The following is a 22,296-nucleotide window of genomic DNA, read 5'->3' as shown; positions in this document are numbered from 1 at the left end:
AGCACACATCAAATGTTAAATTCCTCAAAGTAAGACTGACGCCGGTCAACATCGTGGAAGTGGGAGTCTCCTTCCGGCTTGCACAATCGCATAAAACATGGAGCGCTTATTGAATGCCTCGCAAAAGCAGTTCATTACTCTATAGTAAAACTTGCGTGCGTTTTCTCTGATAACAATGAGCGATGAATGATGCATTCAACATAAATTATATCTTCGTTAAGAGTAGCACTCAAGTAACTGCACACCTGAGGTAAATATTAAGCACTTATCTTAGATTATCTTCTACGCAGCATGTCGTCTGATAAACATGCTTTATAAAACATTCTCGAGATCTAACGTGAACATTAACATGTACTAAAGAAACAATAGTAGGTTTTAGAATTACGTATGTCAAGTTTCGCGTTAGCGTTGCCCGACACTACGCATGCGTCCTACCGTATATTCTTTTGAGCACCCACGTTTTCTTTAGAAAAGAACGTACATACGTACCCAAGCGACGATAAGTTAACGAATGATTTGATTGATTTGTGGGGTTTAACGTCCCAAAACCACCATATGATTATGAGAGACGCCGTAGTGGAGGGCTCCGGGAATTTTTACCACCTGGGGTTCTTTAACGTGCACCCAAATCTGAGCACACGGGCCTCAACATTTCCGCCTCCATCGGAAATGCAGCCGCCGCAGCCGGGATTTGAACCCGCGACCTGCGGGTCAGCAGCCGAGTACCTTAGCCACTAGACCACCGCGGCGGGGCGATAAGTTAACGAACCTACTTCAAAAACAGTCTATTGACTGCTTTTAAGTAAGGTTTTTTTTTAAGGTATACAGGTGCTCCTTGTAGCGAACCTAATTAAGGAAATAGACAATGAATTCAGAAAGATTTTACATCGTAAATGTCATTTTTGGTGGCAGGCTGCGCTTCGCTAATATGACCTACAGAAGCTCATGTTCGGATACATACTCGAAATATTTTATAGCACTTTTGTTTCAGATTACGGGACATTAACGCTATTTATAACCAAGTTAGCATACGTGTGGGGTTTCGCAATGGAACCGCCATTGATATAGATGGCACATGACATCTCAAAGCAGTTCCTCACTGCGGTCAGACGGTTTTACTGCTTTGTGAGATCACCTGGCCATTTTTATATGCATGCCGAAACAATTAAAAACCAATTGCCCTTTGAAGAACGATGCTTCGCAACCATTATCTTTCGAGTGTTCATGGGCTTAGGTAACAGAGGCATGAAGATTAATGATGCTACATCTGATGAGTACCTTGTTCACGAAGATACAGTTCAGTCACTGGCTGTGCAATACGAAATCACCGGACGTATTTCAATTTTCGCACTCCAAGCCATGAATGCTGAATAAAAGGGAATAGACTCGAGCGAAAGAGACTCGCTATATTGTAGACCCAGGGCAAGAATCTTCGAAGATTGCTTACGCTAGAATCGTTCGTACGAGTAGTTTTGAGCCAACCCTGGTGCCGATATTATCAAGGAAGGCAACTAGCCAATGATAAAAGAGGACCTATATGAACAAGAATTTTTGTTTGTGAATTCACATACAGTTTCGCTAGCCCACCAATACTACATCGTCGACCATTGTTGCGACCTACAGCCTTAAAGCCAAAAGTAGCTGTGCACTCCGGAATCAATGTCCTGCTGACCTAATCCGCACGTATGGGGGCCTTCCTACATTGCAACTTTATTATAGGTACCTTATGCATGATGTGTTGATTTAAAGGCCAAGTCCGGCGATTTTTTTATCATGTCAGGATAATGGTGATTTTATGTCCCTTGGACACTCTTCCTACGCCCGATAGCTGAAATGCACGAAAAATTTGAAAATATTTTTCCATTATCAAAAACCGCAATACCGAAACCGATACCCAACCGTGTGCGCTTCTACGTGTGACGTAAAGATTTGCCTGACGCTGCCGGAACATGCCTGATTGCACATAATACTCGCCAGATGGCACTACCTGTACACGCCGTCCGCGGCAATCGGCTAAAACGCTTACGTCGTTATGGTTATTAATATATGGCGAATCGTGTGTGGCTCACAATGTAACACCACTTGGCACCTATCCTACGCTCACCAACACGGAAAAGGAAATCGCATGCTCAACCAAGGAAGTGCCGGCCAAACCCACTAAATTCATAGCAGACAAGCAGACGCGGCAGTGGCACATGGGTTCGTCACTTCCGCCAGGCAAAATTCAACGTCACACACACAATGTTGCCATTCATTCCGGCAAGCGAGGTGAGTGTTTCGAGGCAAGCTATTAAATTCATTAAAAAAAAAATCTGCGAAACCTTCAAGCGTGCGATTTGGCATGAATGGCGCAAACGTGAAAATGAACGTACACAGTAAATTTCACTGAGATCAACTGACCTAAAAAAAATCACCGGTGTTGGCCTTTAACTGTCGTAGACGTAATTTGTACATAATTACGCGTTCAAGTACACATTTTCTTTTTGTTGTAGCCATTTTCGCCCAAACTCTTACTTTGGTTGCGCATGTAGGGCCCCTTTGGCGCCACTGCGACTGTGACCATAATGAGATGAAGTTGGTACTGCGCGTTCCTATGAATACATTCCGTATGCGTTGGAGCATGCGATCACGCTCACTGCTTGGATAGCTCCCGCAATAAAGATAGCTGCTAATTGCTTCTCAACCCCAACAACCTTATCTGGCTCTGTAAAGCAAAATAAAACAAGTTTGTTGTAAAGCTGGCGACAGTATTACTTATTATATTTTAGGTTTCCTCCTTTCCAAAACGTTCTGCATCGAATAACGTCATATTTTGAACAACTTGCGCAACTTCCTCTATTACTGCCCAATTGACTAGTCCAGGTTGGAAAGAGAGAAAATAACGAAAGGAAAGGAAGGGAAGTTAACCAGACACGCACGTCTGGTTTTCTATTCTGCATTGGGCGAGACGAATAAAAATAGACAAACAAAACAAGGGAAGAGTTCAGGTAAAAATTCAGAGATATCTATGAGTTGAAATGAACAAAATATTAAACGTACGCGATTACCAACAATGATGAGACATCATGCACTTGAAATTTTCACCCAATCGAAGTTATATATTATAGGTGCTCGGGTTTAACATAAAAAAACCACCATATGATTGTGAGAGACGCCGTAGTGGAGGGCTCCGGATATTTTGACCACCTGAGGTTCTTTAACGTGCACCCACATCTGAGCACACGGGCCTACAGCATTTTAGCCTATGCAGCTGCCGCAGCCGGAATTTCATCCCGGGACCTGCGAGTCAGCAGCTGAGTTCCTTGGCCACCAGACCACCTAGGTAGGGCAATCGAAATTATGTCGACCACGTCACCGAGGTAGCTAAATAGGAAAGCTCATAATGATGAGCCTTAAAAAATTTCACATCTTTGATATGGTTGCTAGTGAGTATCTGCTATTATGATTAACGACCGCTTTCGCTAACCTAACTACTGAAATTTGTCTTCTTTATGGTAGAGTGCCGTGTGTGCATAATGCAACGCTATGGAGGCGAATGCCGTCGCTCTTTTGCTACGCTACCCGCCTCTTCCATTCATATTTATTTCTGTCCACGTTATATATATATATAGAGATTTTGAGGAGCTCTCTATATAGAGATTCATATCTGGAGCTTTTGAGGAGAAAGCATTTCGACGCTCTTTCTCTACTATGTGTCTACTACGTGAAACGGCTCACAAGACTACACGCTGCACCGGCAACTCTGAAAGCATGCAGGAGAAAATATGCACAACATACCAAGACTTTCTGCAGTTTCTGTCATCGCAGGAGTCGCAACTTGCCGACAGCTCGGCCCATCACTCGATGCTGAGCAGTCGTGCACTCGCGGCGTGAACAAGTGCCACGACATGGCATCAAGGAGTGAGCCTTGTTTCTTCGCGCTTCCGAGCTGTCACCATGGAGCGTGGGCCGCTCCCATCAACGCTCGCGGGCGCCGCAGTATTCTGTCTGGCTCACTGGTGCGGTACTCGTATTGAGAGTCGCTACACGCTTATTTAGCTGCAGATGCACCACATTACACAGAAAAAAACAAAAAAAGAAGAGGCGGACATAAAACCTGCTCAAAAGTGTCACAGAGTGCGAGTGCCTGGGCTGACTCGCTGTCGAGTTGAAAAAGCAGAGAGCGCTGATTTGGTTTTTGCTATGCTCTGCTGCTGCTGAACGCCTTGCCCAGAATTCGATATTTACCATGGCGGCTCAGACCGAGGTACGAGTTAGGTTAGGACGGTTAGGCGCCAGGTACGAGTTAGGCGCATGTCTAAAAACCCCGGTGACACTACTGGTAGAGTTATATATATATATATATATATATATATATATATATATACGGCGAAGGATGCGCTAGTTTCCCCTTTCTGCGGAGCGAACATCACCTTTCCAGCCAGGCTCGTCTGCGCGCGCGCTTATCTCACTACCGAACAGAACAAGGAAAGGGGGCGCTTGTGGTTGCCGCGCTATCTCGCGGCAACAATCAGCGTGCGCTTTGTGCCCCCCTCTTCTGGCAGGTGGGAACTTCTGCGGGCTGCGCCTCAACACACGCAAAAAAAAAAAAACAACTGTGCCAAAAGTCTACCTAGAGCGGCCGTGTTCGCTTACATCAGCGTTTTGTGAAGTTACATGAGATCGGATGTAAATGAGTTGACTGCCAGCCTCACTTCGTATAGCAACGCCGTCATACGCACCAGCTTTCTTGTGATCTTGGTTTCTTAGGCAGCGCATGTTTACTACAATTAATATTGCTGCTAAAAATGCTAGCCTTGTTTCGTATAACATTCGAATATGTTCCTTTCGCATTCATTGCTTCACCTTTTCTGGCAAACTGACTTTTTCTGTTTCCCCTTCCCCCTTCCCTAGTGTACGGTATAATAAACTATAGTTGTTAGAGCAATAATACTGTTGTGGAGACGGAGACACGTATAGGGCAGACAGGCTTAAGTTGCTGAACTAGTTTACACCTTAAGGGGAAAGATAAAAAAGACACTGGTCGTGGTATACATAGTTAAAAAAAAATAAAGCCTTATATCAGGCATTCTGCTTTCGTGCGATCATTCCAGAAGAAAAGGAAGAGGAAGTATGCAGCAGGTATAGTTGAACCTATCAATAAATATTTTGTCACGGAAACAGCGGTACTCCCTTTTTCGGGAGTAAACGTGTCCGCAACTCGTGTGTCTTTTCCCGAATAAAACGCGTCGCAACAGTCGTTGACGTTTTCCGCGAGGTGTGGGAAATATATCTTTGCTGTAGTCATTCGAAGCGCTTTTAATCAATTTGACGAGATCATGTAAGCTATAACTTAGTTCAGTAGTCATTAAAAACATGAATATTAAAAAAAGTCATAAGCAGGGGTTAAGCTGGACCACGCGTACGAAGTGCAGAAAAAAAACATTTTTCTTTTTTTGCGTTCTCCGGTTCTATCATCGCTGGTCATGAATACAGCGAACGGACGCGACTGACTTCGAAGTTTCCAAAAAAGCAGGGATCGAAGCACGTACGCATAGCACGTGGAAATCGATCGAGAGTACACATATCTGAGCACGTTAGATCTATAGCCTTCATACCAAAGCCATGAGCAAACAGGGTGGAGACATCGTCGCTACAGCTGCTGACTACAGAGCGCGAAAGATCACGCAGTTGTATACCCTTTTAAAAAGAGCGGATTGCCAATCGCCAGCGCACTCTATCGCCTTTCGGTGCTGGGAAAAGACGAAATGCACGTTAGAAGACTGCGAAGTGCTCGTTTCTTTCGCGCTTTTCAGTGGGGCCTGTTGCTGTTGGGTGAAGGGGTAGAACGAAGGAAGGTAGAACGAAGTACGGGCCGTCGCCATGTCCCCGCGGGTTTTTCGGAGCTCTCCGTCGAGTGGGTGGCGTGCGTTGCGGCGCCCGATGAAAAGAGGTCCTGGGCGCGCGCTCTTTCGCCCCGGCGGCGATATGAAGACGTCGGGGAGTCCCCCAAGGTGTTTCCCCAATCCATTACGACCCCGTTCATCCTGCTGCTCCACACGGGCGCGAGCAGCCGATCGATATGGCATCGACGAACTCGAAATTCTCCCCCTCGCACTTCCTGGCACCCCTTGTGTGCGCAAAGATGCGCGGATGGCCTCATAGGGCCCTGCCTACGAAAGCTATATACGAGATCTGCCCAGCCTGAGTGGCGTCCTTCTCGGGTTCTTCCTAGAATGCGACGGTTGCACTCGTGACCTCTCCAGGTCGCTCTCACCGGTGTGTTTCAAGCGCCGCACACGAACACAACCCGAGATCTCTCGATCTCCTCTCTGGAACATTGTTTCAGAAAACACTCGCTAGACCACTTAAGTATCGACATCGTTTAAACAGAGTTTTGACATATAAAGAACGTGTTCCAATACTAAATGTAAAAACCTTTCCTTCCCACTCGAACTATGTGATTCAAGATGGTGGTGCATGTTTGTGGCAGCAGTGGTGGTGGGTGGCTGCTGCATGCGGCTGACTAGTAGCAGTGGTACGGTAGTAGTAGTAGTAGTAGTAGTAGTAGTAGTAGTAGTAGTAGTAGTAGTAGTAGTAGTAGTAGTAGTAAATTTGAAAGTAGCCAAAGAGGTCAACGAGCACGTGCAGGATGACATGGCACATATATCGTCCCCGGATGTTCCCCAACTTTTCGACATTCTGTGCGTGTATGCAGGTATTTACGTAAGTAGTAGCCGCAAGGTTGCGCAACGACTCGCTCGCTGGATTCCGTGCCGACCGGTTGTGCCCTCGCGATCTCCGACGACAGCGCAGCTCTGGCCGACTGGGTTGGTCCTACGCCACCTCCTGCCGCCGGTCTCCTACGACGACGTCGGCGCAGCTCTGGCCGACTGGATTAGCCCTACGAGATCTCTTGTCGCCGACAAGAGCTCTCGCAAGTGGTGCCCCGTCCTCGGACTCCTGTGGCCGTGTTTCCATCTTTCCGATCTCTCCTATCCCTCATATGTCGTCGCTCGGTGTCCTAGCGCATCTCTCTCTCTCTCTCTCTCTCTCTCTCTCTCTCTATATATATATATATATATATATATATATATATATATATATATATATATATATATATATATATATATATATATATATATATATATATATATATATATATATATATATATATATATATACCTTTTATCCTATCGTTTTAATCCCTCCTCACCCCCATCCCTTGTGAGCTACTGTTGAGGTGTCGCACGCTAATGCAGACACTTACGGGGCTCACTTTTCTCTTCTTTTCCCTCTTATAACCACAATGTCGAGAGCACAGGAAGTTAATCAGGTATTACCACCAGATCAACGAGGATGGTCAAAAATCGACTTGAATTTACTTCAGCTGGCTCTTCACAACGTACAGTTCACTTCGTATACAACATCTAAACTTGGTTCATGTATGCTGCTGACGTACATTGGCCGCCAGATGCAGCTATCATAAACGCGACGACTTGGCGCTCTTCCCACACAGATTCGCGCTAGCAGAGGGAAGCTGAAGATGTTTGACGACTATATTTCACATCACGTGCATGCGTAAAATATAAACTGGGCGCAGACCTCCATTTTTCCGACGCTATACGGGCGCACGGAAAGTCCCTTCAAGCTGCTGCTGCATTTTCAACGACGCTGACAAGAGAGACCGTTGCGTGAGTACTTTGCATAAATTTCAATGCTGAGCAAGCAAGTTTGCGGCCTTTTAGTTGACGCTGTGAAGCCTCCCTGGACAGAGGCATGTTCCAGATTTTCATGCTTTCATGCAGAAAAGTGCTTTCGGAGAGTGCGTGCGTGCGTGCGGGAGCAGCATCTGCTCGGAACGATCGCTTTTCTTGCTCGGTGTAAGCTTTCTCTCGTCCTTCCAGTGCCTTGAAACAAGCTTTGTCGACGGCAACGTAGCATGGCGGAACACACTGTAGGAATGTGGTGCGCGTAGCACCCCGCGTTCGTCGTTTGCAACGAGTTGCCCGTTTACAAATTACACGCTGTTTCCGCATCCTCCGTATGAACTATACTTCAGTATACCATGAAATCTTATGGCGTGGCGTTTTTTTACGGGAGGCCGGGAATCACCCGATGTCATAGGTAGTAGGAAAAATACAAGTGATTCAGTGGTTATTTCGGTACTCCCTGAATGCCGAATCAAACAAACTATGAAAATTCTGCGACGTTCCTCCACTCAAGCTCATACAGGGTGTCCCAGGTAACTTTACCCAAAGTTTAAAAATATGCCGACACACGCAATTACGATGCGACTATATGCATGTTGCTCACCATTGCCTTGAGTTAGACTATTTTTTGTGTTCTCATATATATATATATATATATATATATATATATATATATATATATATATATATATATATATATATATATATATCCTTTTTGTTTGGCACCCTACCAACAGCGTCAATGGTAATGACCAAAACACAATGAACGATATCATTTACGCGTTTTTACGTGTTTTTGTGAAGAGCGCTTAATGAGATGAATTTTATCTTATCACGAGATCACTTTCTTAAACTAGAGCAACGCAATTGCAAAACGAAACAAAAGCCTGCCATCACCCACTTATTATAATGTGATTTCTAGCGTCGCTAAGCGCCGCTGATGAAGGAATAGCAATATAAAGAAGCCTCAGACGTCCGCAGTTACTAAAGACGGCACAGAAAGGGCACACGCGTGTAGTAGCACTTCCCATTTCACCCCTTGTGTCTAATAGAATATATCTTGACGCTGCGCTCACATAATCGGATTTGTTTTCACGCTAGCTTATGTACGCTTGAATACCACGGCTACATTCGAAAAAAAAAGGAAAATAGTATGAAGCACCTTTCCCAGTCCATTGCCACTCCGGACTGAAGAAACGAAAAAAAAAGCCCTCATACAGCTACATGGCTCATGAGTAGCGTTTGAAGAAAGTACGCCTCAGGCGTGCATTATCTGACCAGGACTCAATCGCTAATTCCACGAAGGAACCACGAGGAAAATACAAGTAAAAGAAGAGGGCAGAGAAGAAAATTTTCGTATTTTTCTCCCTGCACATGTAATAGACTTTTCTTACAACGAAGGGCGCAAATTAAATTTTGCCCCTTGTCTTGTCAAGAACTTGGGGCGCACAACGCTGAACTAATACTGATGGTGTAAATGAAGGTCGACCATAAATAGATAAAAATACCAACGCAGCAGCACCTGCTTTGATTTGTACACAGCAACCATCAAAACAATATACGGGCACTAAACGTGGCTCATCGTTCCAGGAAACTAGCGTTCTATAATTGTTGGTTTCCTCTGTCGAATAGAATGAACCAACCCGCCCAGCACGCTACATTACTCATCGCCATTGTAGAGTGATGAAATATTTTAAACTCGACTTTTGCTCTCTCCGCGATATGTACATGTTCATCAAATAGGTGAAACTGAAGCAGAGCGTTAAACTTCCTGAAACACGTCCGTTATGGTGGTTCAGTTGTTTCAGTGCTAGGCTGCTTGTCCGGACGTCGCGGGTTTGATTGCAGCCGCCGCAGTCACATTTCGGTCGAGTCGAGATGCTAGGCGTCTGATCATGCGCGATGCACGTTAAAGACCACCGGATGTTCGCATTATCGTAGCCTCCTCTACGGTGTTCCCCATGATCACATTGTGGTTTTGGGAAGTAAAACCTCCGATATTCATGTTAATAAACTTCTTGAGCCGCAGACATTCTAGCGCGATTTCAATAGACTGATGTCAAAGACTTCGAAGTGATTGTGTGACGTTTGAGCCGCTGTGGCTACTAGTGCTTGCCTCATATGTGGTGCAACGTAGCCAAACTTTGTCAGAATAATAACTAAATCCTATATTAACTTGCCAACAGAGGCCGTTAACTTGCCAACATGAACCGAACCTGCAACCTTCGACAGTCGCAGGTTCGGTTCCTGCTCACGGCAAGTTATCTTTTCACCCACGTTCTCTCTTCAAATTTACATTACAATTGGTTCAATAACTTCCCCTATACATTTCTTGGCATCATTATCTGTTAGATCTCATTATTATTGTGTCAAAAAACGGAAAAAAACGAGCCCTTAAGTATCGACTTCTTTCCCTTATTCATTAACGAGGGTCTCGTACTGGCAGACTTGGTGCCGTAAGGTTGTATACGAGGGAATATTGGTCAGCTGCCAGCTCGTAATAAGTTCACGTGCTACGTGACGCCAAACAAGCTCATAAAGAGTGTGCCACACTCACGTCCATGGCTACGGGTGGCGCTGACTGACACTCCCACGTTTAAATTCACATATATGCCCAATAAAGTGGCTGGGGGGATAGCCGCCTCTCTTTTTTTCTTCACATTTACTATACAATTCGGTCTAATAACTTCCCCTACACTTTCCTCGGCATTATAGCCAAGCTCGGCTAACCTTCCTGCCTTTCCTCTCTATTTATTTTTCTTTGTTTAAAGTCAGTGAAATCTCATATATATATATATATATATATATATATATATATATATATATATATATATATATATATATATATATATATATATATATATATATATATATATATATATATATATATGGAGGGTGGGATGACGAGTGGTCTCTTGCCGAGCTCTTCCTAAAACGACAGACGCGGCTTTTTCGTATTGTATTGAAAAACTATTGACTAATGCGGCCCGAATAGTTTTTTTTTCTAGCAGCTTCTCTTTACTAATGACCACCTCTCAATCGATGGAAGTCGCAAACGGGTGAGAGCCATCTACACGTTGGTTCAAATCTTCTACTTCCTGTCTTCAGTTATTTTATTGCTCAAGCCCACTTCTCTGATGGGCTAAGCTTTGCCCCCTCATGTGGTGCTAAAATCGCGTCATTTTTTTGTTATAAGACCACTTATTTACTGCTTTCAATGCCCATTACTGTGAAGTTCGAGTGGTGCACAAAGAGGGAAGTTATGTTGTATAAACAGTCAGTACTCATTGACTCAAGCGTCCCCCATCGGTGAACATTTCTAGCAACCTACGCGTCAAGCACGTGGAAAGATTCATGAATTCGGAAAAGCAAAGTGTGAACGATTTCCCATTTGTTACAATAAACTTTACATTAACTGCAAGTGAATGGATAGTGTCCGTCAAGTCCGTGAAATCGACCTTTCACTAGAGCCTGTCTACTACTATTGTTAGCATATAGGCGGCCAATTCTAGTATATATTTACCGTATGCCACTAGTTATGGACCCCTCGATTTATAAAAAAAAATAGACCATGAAGGTCACCGTGTGTTTTGGCATTTGCAGCATATTCGTGCTCGGCTGTCTGCAGAAACGAAGACATCTTCATGGCGATATTGTCGAAGTCATCGAGACTTGGTTTGAAGGTGCAGCAAAGGTCGGAATTTATAGAGACAGGGTGCAATTTTTTACTTCAGAATTTCATTTTTTTTTATTTTATGTCCATGAGTGTTCTAAAGGTAACTACAGTAATTCAATGTAGCAATGCATTGCAGTATACGCATCGGTCTAAGATAATGAATACATCATAGCGGAGTTTCTTCGGCCAGTCGCGCACGCTTGAGAATACTTCTGAGATCTCAAACGTAAGCTGCAGAGTCACCGGAGATTTGCATCCCGCCGAGACCGCCGATACGCGCACGGCATACAATCGCGTCACCGCGAGCCCCGCGAAGAGCGTTCAAAAAGAGCGCGAGAACACGTCCCAGGACAGAGGCCAGCTGGCCCCACTGTCTCCAGGGTCGCTCACACTGCGGCGGCGGAGGACGCACATCCCGATAACGAGCAGCCCCCGGGAAATCGGCCCGGCCGCGGGGATCACACACCACCGAACACGCCGGCTCCCCCAGCCCCCGTTCGTTCTAGCTTCCTGCAAAAAAAAAAAAAAAAAAAAAAAAAAAACAAGCAGCCCACGACTTCGTCTGATAGCACGTTTCAATCTGCGACACAGCTGATAGCATCCCTCTGGTTCCTGTGTTCATTGATGCGCACACATCTTCCGCGTAGGCACAACGTTGACAGGAAACGGACGTATATCTCCACTATGCGGGAGCGCATATAAGTGGCAGCGGTTGTGCGCCGCGTAGATAACGTATGTAATAAATAATAACATTGCAGCAGTTGCAGTCTAAGTTTGGAGGAATGGAACTTCGGGTGCCGCCCAGAGCCACGCTGTGAGTGAACTGTCATGGCAGTTGATGCTATACTTCCGTTTCCTGACTATCCGCTGCTGTTCACGCTAAGTGCTTTCGAAAAGTCTCTCATTGGTAATGTTACCTTGAGCCACGGTGGCAAGTCGCGCTTTATTCTTAAAATGTGGCGACATTCTCTTCTGTATCTTGACCACTTGGAAGAAGACACTCCATTTTACAGATAGCTGACAGTGAGGACATCTTACCTACTCAAACGTTAAGCTTCTCTGGATTGTTGACGCTTCCATTGCTAAGAAAGAACAAAACCGGCTATGGGATTTGTGACTTCTATTGCAGGTCAATGTCTTTGCCGAGCTCTTACAACCGCAAATTGAGGAAAACCTGCACGATAAGCTGTCGTTTTACTAGCACTCTGTACTAAGCTAGTTGGTACATCAGTACGTGACTGGAACAGAATAAAACAGCGTTTTAAACAGGATAAAGTACGAACGGTAAAAATAGACACAACGATGTTTCAAGTTTCCCGTCCTTCTCAGCAAAACATACATATTTGCGTCGTTCTAGTAATAACTGTCAGTATATCGGTTTTGTTGTATTTAAGTTGAGCACCAAACACATTCCACAGTTCATATAATCTTCTTCCGGAAGGATGAAAGCCAGGTGTGACTCGTGGAAGCTTCCTGCGTGTTTTTTTTAGGTGGTACGTTTCTCTTATTACCACAAGATTCTGCGTCATATAGCATAGCCGGGTTAGTATATGGAGGCTGACCTAAATGTAATGTCTGTAGGCGTTGGTACTGCAATCTATCATCTTCACGGGCACACTCTCGCAAACCTATACCGGTCGGTAGCAACTCTTTTCCTAAGCCACAAGGTTTTAGCTCCGTATACAGTCGGAGGTGCAGAAGCGCTGGTCAAATGAGGAGGAAACCAATAAACGCCCGGCAAAAACGACGTCGAGAGACAAGACTCCGGAAGAGGGCTCCGATCTTTCCGCTACACTGACCGAGCCGTCGTCACAGAATCTCAGGCTCCATTTGGGAACTAATCCATCGACGTAAACGGGTCGCTGCTTCGGCGGCCCTGCCACAACGCGAGAGGAGAGCTCGTCGGGACGCGCGCGCTAAGCGATCGGCCCGGGATACGGTTCCAGCTAAGCCGCCAGGGAGCGCCCCTAGACGAGAGCCAGGGCTGAAGTGGCGCCACCGAGCGGAAAAGCCAACACGATCCCCCGAGGCAACCTACGCTTAGGATCCGTTATAGGAAGAGTTGTTGACACGACTTCTTATGAACGCTAAGCTATGGGCTAACAGCTGCGATTGAAAAGGCTCCAACTGTTCAATGGCACTACGCAGAGGGCACACAGTTAAAAAAGATCGCACCGAGAGCGCGCGCCGCCGCGTACTATGCCGAGAATCGCCAGCGACGTTTCCAGTGGTGGCCTGTCATTGCTTGAAGCCGTTAGCCTCTCACTTTTCTTTTTCGAAAAAGAGCTGGGGTCATGGGGGCTAAGCAGTGTTTTCCTAGAATTTGCAGGCAAACACGCACTCTTCAAACCATTGCACCAGTGAAAAAGCACGAACACATAACGCATCAAATGACTGAAAATCCACATGACCTTTCATGTATTCTATTTGCCTAAGACGACTGGAAGGCGACATGCATTTTCTTGCCTGCCAACTGCATTGCCGCTGGGCGAGAAAGAATAACAGACGCGCAAAACATAACCAAAGAGGCAGAAAACTTCCCATGATTTTCAGATCTCTCGTAGAGCAATAATTTTAGCAGTCGGGAATGCCGACACTCTGATCACGTGTAACTTGCACTGCGGGAAGTATATGCAACTGTAAGGAACACCTCGAATCGATAAACTAAAGTGGCGTGAGTTAGTTATGCGAGAGCGAAAAAAAAAAAGGTTTTCTTTTTCTCGCTCTCACAAAACTAGAAGTGCGTGCATGAAGATAAATTATAGCCAACATCACCTGCCACAGGCGAAAGCTTGGAGACGACGCACCAGCGGCTTTTCCACTGAAAGAGAAAACGATAAAGATTGTTAGTCACGCAAATTATAATAATAATAATATTAATAATAATAGTAATAATAATAATAATAATAAGCGCACAGCCCAGATTGAATAGTATAAGAGCACTTGTAATCAGAATAAGGTAGCTCTGCAGCAGTTGCCAAAAAGCGACCATAGCTTACTACCCATAGCATAATCACGAAGGCTCCATGTAGCTTCTAGCTACCAATTTTAACTGCTTGTTTACTGCGTCAATAAAGTGTTAGTAAGTTCTTTTAGCAATGTTCCTTTTTTTTGACAGTTAAAAGCAACAAAATATAACAGTCAGAAAAAATTAAATTCAAAAACTAACCTTCCTATAACTGACGCCTCTGTATTCTCATAATCACACATCTGGCCTATATGGATAGCTTTAACGACAACAATAAGGCAATTCCTATTTTGCAGTAAAAAACAAGGAATGGAAGAAGAATTTTCAAGTGCCATTATTTGTACAAATACCTTTTAGTGCATCATGGCTACCTCAGGATATTGCACATCTCTGATAAGAAGAGACCAAACACTATCTCGGTATGCACTGAACTAATCACTGTGCGACATGTGCTTTAAAGTCTGTAAAACACATACTTATAGTATACTTTCGGGAAGTTATATGTAGTGGTGACTGCCGCTCTGTTCTTGTAACTAGGTGACAATATACTGAAATTTTTGTAACCAACCGAGTGCATTTATATACGTCAACATGAATCTGTCAGGCACTAATTACTCATGTCTGTTATGGCTAATTTATACATTCTTTTGGAAGGACACTATGAGAGAGCGCATGGGACGAGATCGCTTTTACTAAAGAATACGTTGTTGAGAAGCTAATTAGAAAAAAAAAGTTAGCAAAATTCTGCGGAAGACAGTGCCTATTCTAGGAGCAAAAAAAAAAAAAAACTAGGAAGCGCAAGAGCTTGGGATTTCTTTCTCGCTCACCCGTCGGTACGGAACGTTTTTTCAGGGCCGTTACTGCCCGATATATCTCGGCTGAAAGTGCAGAATAAATTTGTATACGCGAAACTCCCTCGCGCGAGCGTCGGTTAGCGATGGCACATCTGCTTTCCGTTGATGGCCCCAGTGCGAGCAACGGGAAGCTGCATCCAAAGCGCCCAGGGAAGCGGCCAGACTTTGATGGACGAGCGAGCGTCTTTGGCGATTCTCACTTGCACCAAGAGAACCTCGCGGCCACGGGTAACAAACTCGCAGAAAAAGGATGCGGCAAACCGTCATATTCAATTATGGGCGTACGCAGATGGTGCAGAGGTTGCCTCTTTGCTCGCGTGTCCTCCCCTACCATCGGCAGCACCCGTGGGACAGCGAAACCTACGCGATAAACCATCCAATGCAGTAACCCGATGTGTGGCATGCCCATAGACTGCGCGCTGCTCTCTCCGAGATACATTAACAAGCAAAAGTGATGCGACAAAATTTCTTTCCACTAGACTGTCCAGCCGCGACGGAGAGTTTTGCCTTTTCGTCACACACCGACAGACACACACTGTCAGCTATTCGAGTGCACTGCTTCGGATAGAAACGGCAGAATTCTACTTTTCATAAGATTGTCACACCTCCACACGTTTGTTTCGCGGAAATAAATATGGGCTTCCGTTTGCGCCTTAGACAATATGTCTTTTAAGTGAGGTTTGCTCAATTTGTAATGTCACTTGGGCAATAGCTTTCAGTTCAGATAGACTGTCACAGATAATAAAATGGTCCTACTTTTAAAAGGGAGTGGAAACGATAGGAGCTCATAGTGTCCGTTGCGTTAAATTTGGTGAGAGGTTTTGATAATGAAAAAAAAAACAATAAAACGACTTGCTCTGAGGCACGCAATAGCTGTTTCTTTTTTTTTTTTTGGGGGGGGGGGGTATTAGTTAAATGCTGTAAGTCACGTAGTGAAGTTTTTTACTACTTTGTTCGAGAGCACCCTACAACCCTGTTTCAGGTATGAAAAAAATCAATCCTGGACTGTTGATGGTATATATAAATAGATTTTCTCAACATCATCTTTCAAACTAAGTTGTTTGGCGTGTGAGGTAACTAACCAACTAACTCAGCAGTGAGCGCTACCCGTACTTCTGATTGATTGAAAGCGGAATCTGATGTGGAGCTCTTATACGGAGATTCGACCATGATTAAGAGCCAAGTGTTGTTAATGTGCCCAGAAAAGCCGGAGTGGGCAATATAGACTAAACGACTGCATCCGGTCCTGTTATTCATTTGGCCCTGATAGGAGCAAGTACGTGGGCAGCATAATAAAAAAGTGAGGGGAATCTGGTGGGGCTTCCCATGGGTGCACTGAACAGATTGTTTCCGGAAGGTACATGGCTGACTCGCAGGAAAGTGTCTGCCATGCGTTTAACTAATCCATCTGCACTTGAAAAGCATAATACATAGATAAAGACGCTCAAGAGGAGTGATTTCCGGCTAGGTCTGCTTGGTTAATCTTGCCTGCAGCAAAACCATCATCACTACCACGAGCACTACAACTGAAACGTATATTACTTGAGAAGCAAAATTGTAAACATAAAAAGTGTGAAGCAGCAATCAAGGTTGGCTATATGGGAAACGGAAACAAAAAGAACAGCGAGCCCCAAACGTTTACAGCAAATTGTTGTCCTCAGACGCACTGTCACGGCAAGATCTAAACATAAAAAAATTCAGAGGGCAGGTCGAGGTAAAACTGATGAGGTGCGCTGAGCGACTGTTGTTCTAAATATTTTGCCCTTTCCATTTCAATTTTAGCAATTGTAAATGAAAGTATTATGTTTGGAATATTACGAGGATCCATTAAGCACTTATCAAACATGTAACTAAAACAGACTAATTTGAAACGTAGCATATTGCGAGTATAAGACAATAAAAATTTGAGTAGAGATCTATCTGACCAAGGAAGCCAAATATTTGCGACAAAACCTGGGCATCTTCATTTACACTGGCGTTTTCTTCGCATATGGTATTTGGTAGCGAGTTATGTGTGAAAAATTTTGTGCGGGCTGCGTGTGTGTGCTCTCTCCATAATAAAGAAATAATCATCGCAACTTCACCGATTTTCATGCTAACACGAATATTTAAGGTGATTTCTCTCTCTCGCTGTCAATATAGTAAATGCGCACAGCAATGTTGAACCCTGATGATACCCTGATGATATATAGAGAAAACAAGTTAACTCTACAAGAGTGATTTGTTCAACTTGATTTTGCCCGGCACCCTTCGAATAGTTCCCACGTTGCGAAAACATTGCTTGCGTTTCCCTAATAATGCGTTCCTTCTAACAAACCATGTTCAGTGATGTGCAATCAATCAAAGCTCGCTAACTATACCCAGGAAAAAAGTTATCGACAAGTGGCGCTCCTGTAGCGGTCGTAAATTTAAATAGGGACGCTTCATATAAGACAGCGATTCATTTCTAAACCAAGCACACAGATAACGTATAGGATATCCCAAAGGAGTAAATATTGCACGCCTAGGGAGGTTTGTCTGCTTTTTTTTTTACGAATGACTCAGTCTCTTCTTGAAGGACTGGTGAAAAATTGGTCGAGTTGTTTCGACACGATGCCTTGTGTTTTCTTTCGTCGCTATAGTTTTTGATCAGAAGCGTGTTCCTAATTGCCCTCTAAGTTTGAAGCATGACAGTGTTTACGCTGCCCAAACTTCAGTGCATTTTCGCTCAATTAAACATCAATTGGGAATAAGCTTCAGCGAGTAGTCTATGTATGTATGTATGTATGTATGTATGTATGTATGTATGTATGTATGTATGTATGTATGTATGTATGTATGTATGTATGTATGTATGTATGTATGTATGTATGTATGTATGTATGTATGTATGTATGTATGTATGTATGTATGTATGTATGTATGTATGTATGTATGTATGTGATGTATGTATGTATGTATGTATGTATGTATGTATGTATGTATGTATGTATGTATGTATGTATGTATGTATGTATGTATGTATGTATGTATGACGTGGTCTCTTCAAATCGAACCGGAAGGCCCCAGTGCGTCGTTTCGTGCAATCGTCGTAACGCGTTGGGCCGACCAGTGTGATTTGTCGAGTATGGCATCGGATGAGACGAAAGCAGGAATCTTCGAGAAATCCAAGCGTTGCTGTGCATTGTAGCTAGTCCACAGCTGAAAAAGTAGGTTGAACTTCTTCAGTTGTGGAATCTATGATGTTTATAATGGTTGTATTCCCATAGGAAACAAAGGAAGCTTTTTATTTTTAAGTGCCAAACACTTTAGGTGCCCGGGATGTCGTACGCTTGGTTCACACAGACAGACTCACGTAAGCGAAACCACATATAGCGCAACCGTCTGCAGCATAGCGAGTGAGCGTTCACTCCAAAGAGAACTCAAGTAGTTATTCGAGCGCCTTCATGAAGATACTGAGTGGGGAGCACTTTAGGCGCCCGGGCTGTTGTATGCTGTGGTCGCTTGGAGTTACGCATACGGAACCTCGAGGTATACAATAGAAAACAAGAGGAAGCAAGCGAGAAACAGAAAGGGAGAGAAAGAAAGCGAAGATTAGGAAGGAAAGCAGTGACAAATTAAACTCGGAGAGAAAAAGAAAGAGGAGAAAATTAGAAAGAGAAAAGTTGAAGCAAACAAAGAAGGCTGCCCAGGTCTACCCTTGCTTCAGGCATGGCATCCGTAGTGCGAAGCGCCTAATTGGTTCTGTATATAGGCGTATGAAATGCGAACCTTAATTAACCTTTTTTTTTGTCACAGATGTTCCCATTATTAACTTTTATTTACTGCTGCAGCTGACTTCATACAATGAGGCCACTGCAACTCTTTATAGTATCAAATTAGGCGTGCACAATGACCGTTAGATGTTATTACCAGCTACAAGCACACTCTTATGTAATTCGCCAAACTTTCTTGCTGGAAATTAGGTAGTGAAATGAGCTTGTTGAGCACGTCAAAATAAAACATTTGCCGAAGTCACGAAATATCTGAAGCTAGCATGCAACGCATCTGCAGCGACCAGAGGAATAAATTACATTGTCCAAGTAACAAGAAAGTTTAAGACAAGCGTCATGCCACTTGTGATACTGCAACGCTATAGTATTTGTTCTGGAATGTTAAATGCGAAGATTACATCATAAAGGAACACTCATAAGTGCCTAAAACTGGGCTCATAGAAAAAGTTAGCCTGCCGTACTATTTGTAAGCAAACTCGCTGGCAAGTGTCTCTGACAATTTGTCGTGGGCTCACATAATAAGAGAAAAGAAGCTGGCGTTTCCATTGAAACAGCATACTTGGTCAGGCACAGATATTGCCATTTTGGTTCAGGTTTCCCTTGTTTATAGAGTCTATGGAAGAGCCTGGTGCAATTAGTTTACTGTAAAATTACGCGTTGTCTGTCACATACAAGGAATAAAGGGTGCCTGATGGTGGGCGTCATTTATTGGAAAAAGTCCATGAAGACGTCACTCGGCGCTTTTCAAGGGCGCATTGCATCATTCTGGGAGGAGTCACGGATAAATTATCGCGTCGCTGCTCGTAAGCGTGGTTTTTATTCGCGAATATCCGGCCAGCTCTACTTAAATGTCCACGACCGATGCATCACTGACACTGAATCACCACAAGGTGTTTTATTCGCAGATTCTAAGGGGAAAAAAAACAAAGAAAGATGTGTGCTTGCTATCTGGTAGGCAAAAGTGATTTCTAGATACATAAATTCTGATTATTTTTTCCCACCAACTTTTTCGCATTGTATCAATGTATTTAGTAAACAATAAACGCATATATATTTACAACAGTTCCAAGCGTTTTTTTTTTCTAGCAAGTACTAGAGGTAGTAAATTTTGCTGACGCTCAGCAGGGAGGTGGTTTCCGTAGTGTTTTCAGCTACGTAAATACTAAGCCATATGTGTGGCCGGATGCTTCGCAGATGCCGTGGTATATTATATCTAATTGTGACAGCCTTACGAAAAATTTAGCTAAACTTTAGTTTTCATGATTAACTTGGGGTATGTTTCAGGCTACTCAATGGCACACGTGCGTGAAGATAGTTCTTCTAAATTTGATGGTCGCCAACCGGCACACGGCAAGCTTTCTCGAAGCAAGAGCATAACCTTCAAGCTGCTGTTAGAGTATATATTGAGTGCATAAAAGTCTTTATATTCGTATGTGCTTTAGTGCGCGTTCTCGTTTGTAGTCCGCGCATACCTCTAGATACATTGTTGTAATGGTGTGCTTACCATTGTAATTACTCGAAATAATTAGCACTAGTAATAAGTTATCGAAGACATTTTGGCACTCTTTCACTTTTTAGTTCATCTTATGCATGTTTTGCGGTAGAATCAATTTCGTATGGCAACGTACAGGCACATATAAACAAGATAGGCGAAAACGTCCCCCTGGGTAATTTAGACCACAGTGGTTAGTAGGGTTATTATGTGACTAGTGCGGTTCCTCACAAGTTTGTAACGGAGTAATCATACGAGATAGCAATATTTGCTCACTAAGCAGGTAGCGAATTTAACTACAATGTACTTTACTACCTTGACTTACTACGGAGTTGGTGCTCTTTGTGACAAGTAAACTGCTAGTATTTAAATGGGGGGGGGGGGGGGTGAATATTCCGACAACTTTTTTTTTCTAAAAGTGAAGGGTGGTGACTCCTCTACGTATGAACCGCTAAGACATTTCATATGAATGGTGGTGGTGGTGGTCGTGATGATGATGATGATGATGATGATGATGATGATGATGATGATGTTTCAGCGAGTGAACACGTGTAGGTATGAGGACCTTGTATACCTCACCAAGAATAATATACACGTCATCTCCAAGGTCGAATTCGTGAAACTGTAAAATGTCATAAATAAAAAGATGATATATAGTGTTTTGCGGCCCAAGGGTGAACTAACTAAAATTACTAATGGCATTGCGGCAATGAACTTTGCATTCGTTTCCGCAAGCAAGCTAACTTAGCCCAATAAAATTAGAGTCTACCTCTTATTCTATCAGTGCAAAGCCTAAGTTGTCTTGGCACCCTCGTAAGAGACAACGATTTGGACCTTCCTATCAGCTCCGAGCAGGTTCGATCTCCTATTTCGCGGAAACTCCCCACACTCCCGTTTACCGTTCGCGACAGACAGCAAAGAAAGAGAAGGAACGTTGTGGCAGCTTACCTTTCGGCCATCGCGGTACTTGAGCGATCCTTCGATCACGGTCCTCGGGTCGCACATGGTCGCTGTTGAGACACACAAATCCGTTCAGTGCGACGCAGTGACGTGGAGCCGTAATGGGTCGTCGTAGTCGTCCCTCGTCGGCCGCGTTTTCTGGGCGTCGTCGTGCATCACGCGCACATGGATTCGAGACGACGCGCGTCACGAGGCAGGGAGCGATTGCGCCGGATGAAGAGCGCGCCGCGACGCTGGAGGACCGTGATGGTGTCCCGGCGCCCCCGCTACGGGCTGACGCACCGCTTTCAATCTGGCCGCCTTCTGGCGGCTGCTGCTTGGGGGGCGCACGTCGCGCGAGACTCGCGCCCGGCGCCCGCTCTGATTGGCTGCGCGGCTGCGACTCCGACGCTACCCTGGCGGCGGCCGAGTCGCGGCCAGAGCGGATATCTCCGGGATGCAACGCCTAAATCGCGAGAAGCGGCCCGCCGACCACGTGTTGGCAGGTGTCGTCAGTGTTGTCGGGCTGTTGTTTTGTTGTGGGGGCGAACATACTGTGCCGACGCGGCGCGAAAAGCAATGACCCCGGTCGATTATGAGCAAGCACCACAGTGCTGGAAATATGACGGCTCTTTGTTCCGTTTGTCGTTGACTCAGGTCCCAAGCCACGCGCGATGAGTCGCCTGAGACCGCGCGCTCGGATTCCCTATTGCGCCGAAAGAGAGAGAGAGAAAAAAAAATATCAGAAAAACAACGGCGAGCTCGTTTTTCTCAGCCAGCGAACTTTTCTCCGAAATTATATAGCTCCCCCCCCCCCCCCCCATTTTCTTTTTATTCGGGGATGCCCGGCTCAAATCTAATGCGCGCAATGTACAGAATGCTTTCGAGGCGTGTCACTAATAACTCCTGGAAAGTTATCTTGTT

General features: G+C 44.5%; 1 protein-coding gene across 1 annotated transcript in view; it reads right to left on the bottom strand.

The window, feature by feature from the left end:
- The window catches only part of LOC119177235 (uncharacterized), a 302,737-nt gene extending 281,019 nt beyond the window's left edge, over positions 1-21,718 (bottom strand). Inside the window, exons 1-2 of the mRNA XM_037428659.2 lie at positions 21,382-21,718; positions 14,143-14,188 (exon numbers count right to left, since the gene is read on the bottom strand). Coding sequence (XP_037284556.2) covers positions 14,143-14,188; positions 21,382-21,438 — 103 coding nt within the window. The 5' untranslated portion in view covers positions 21,439-21,718. The remainder of the gene's footprint in view (positions 1-14,142; positions 14,189-21,381) is intronic.
- Positions 21,719-22,296: the final 578 nt, after the last annotated feature.

The sequence above is a fragment of the Rhipicephalus microplus genome, chromosome X (assembly GCF_043290135.1).
Source record: "Rhipicephalus microplus isolate Deutch F79 chromosome X, USDA_Rmic, whole genome shotgun sequence".
Classification (NCBI taxonomy): Eukaryota; Metazoa; Arthropoda; class Arachnida; order Ixodida; family Ixodidae; genus Rhipicephalus; species Rhipicephalus microplus.
The sequence above is the reverse complement of the archived record's forward strand: the minus strand, read 5'-3'. Positions and strand labels throughout refer to the sequence as shown.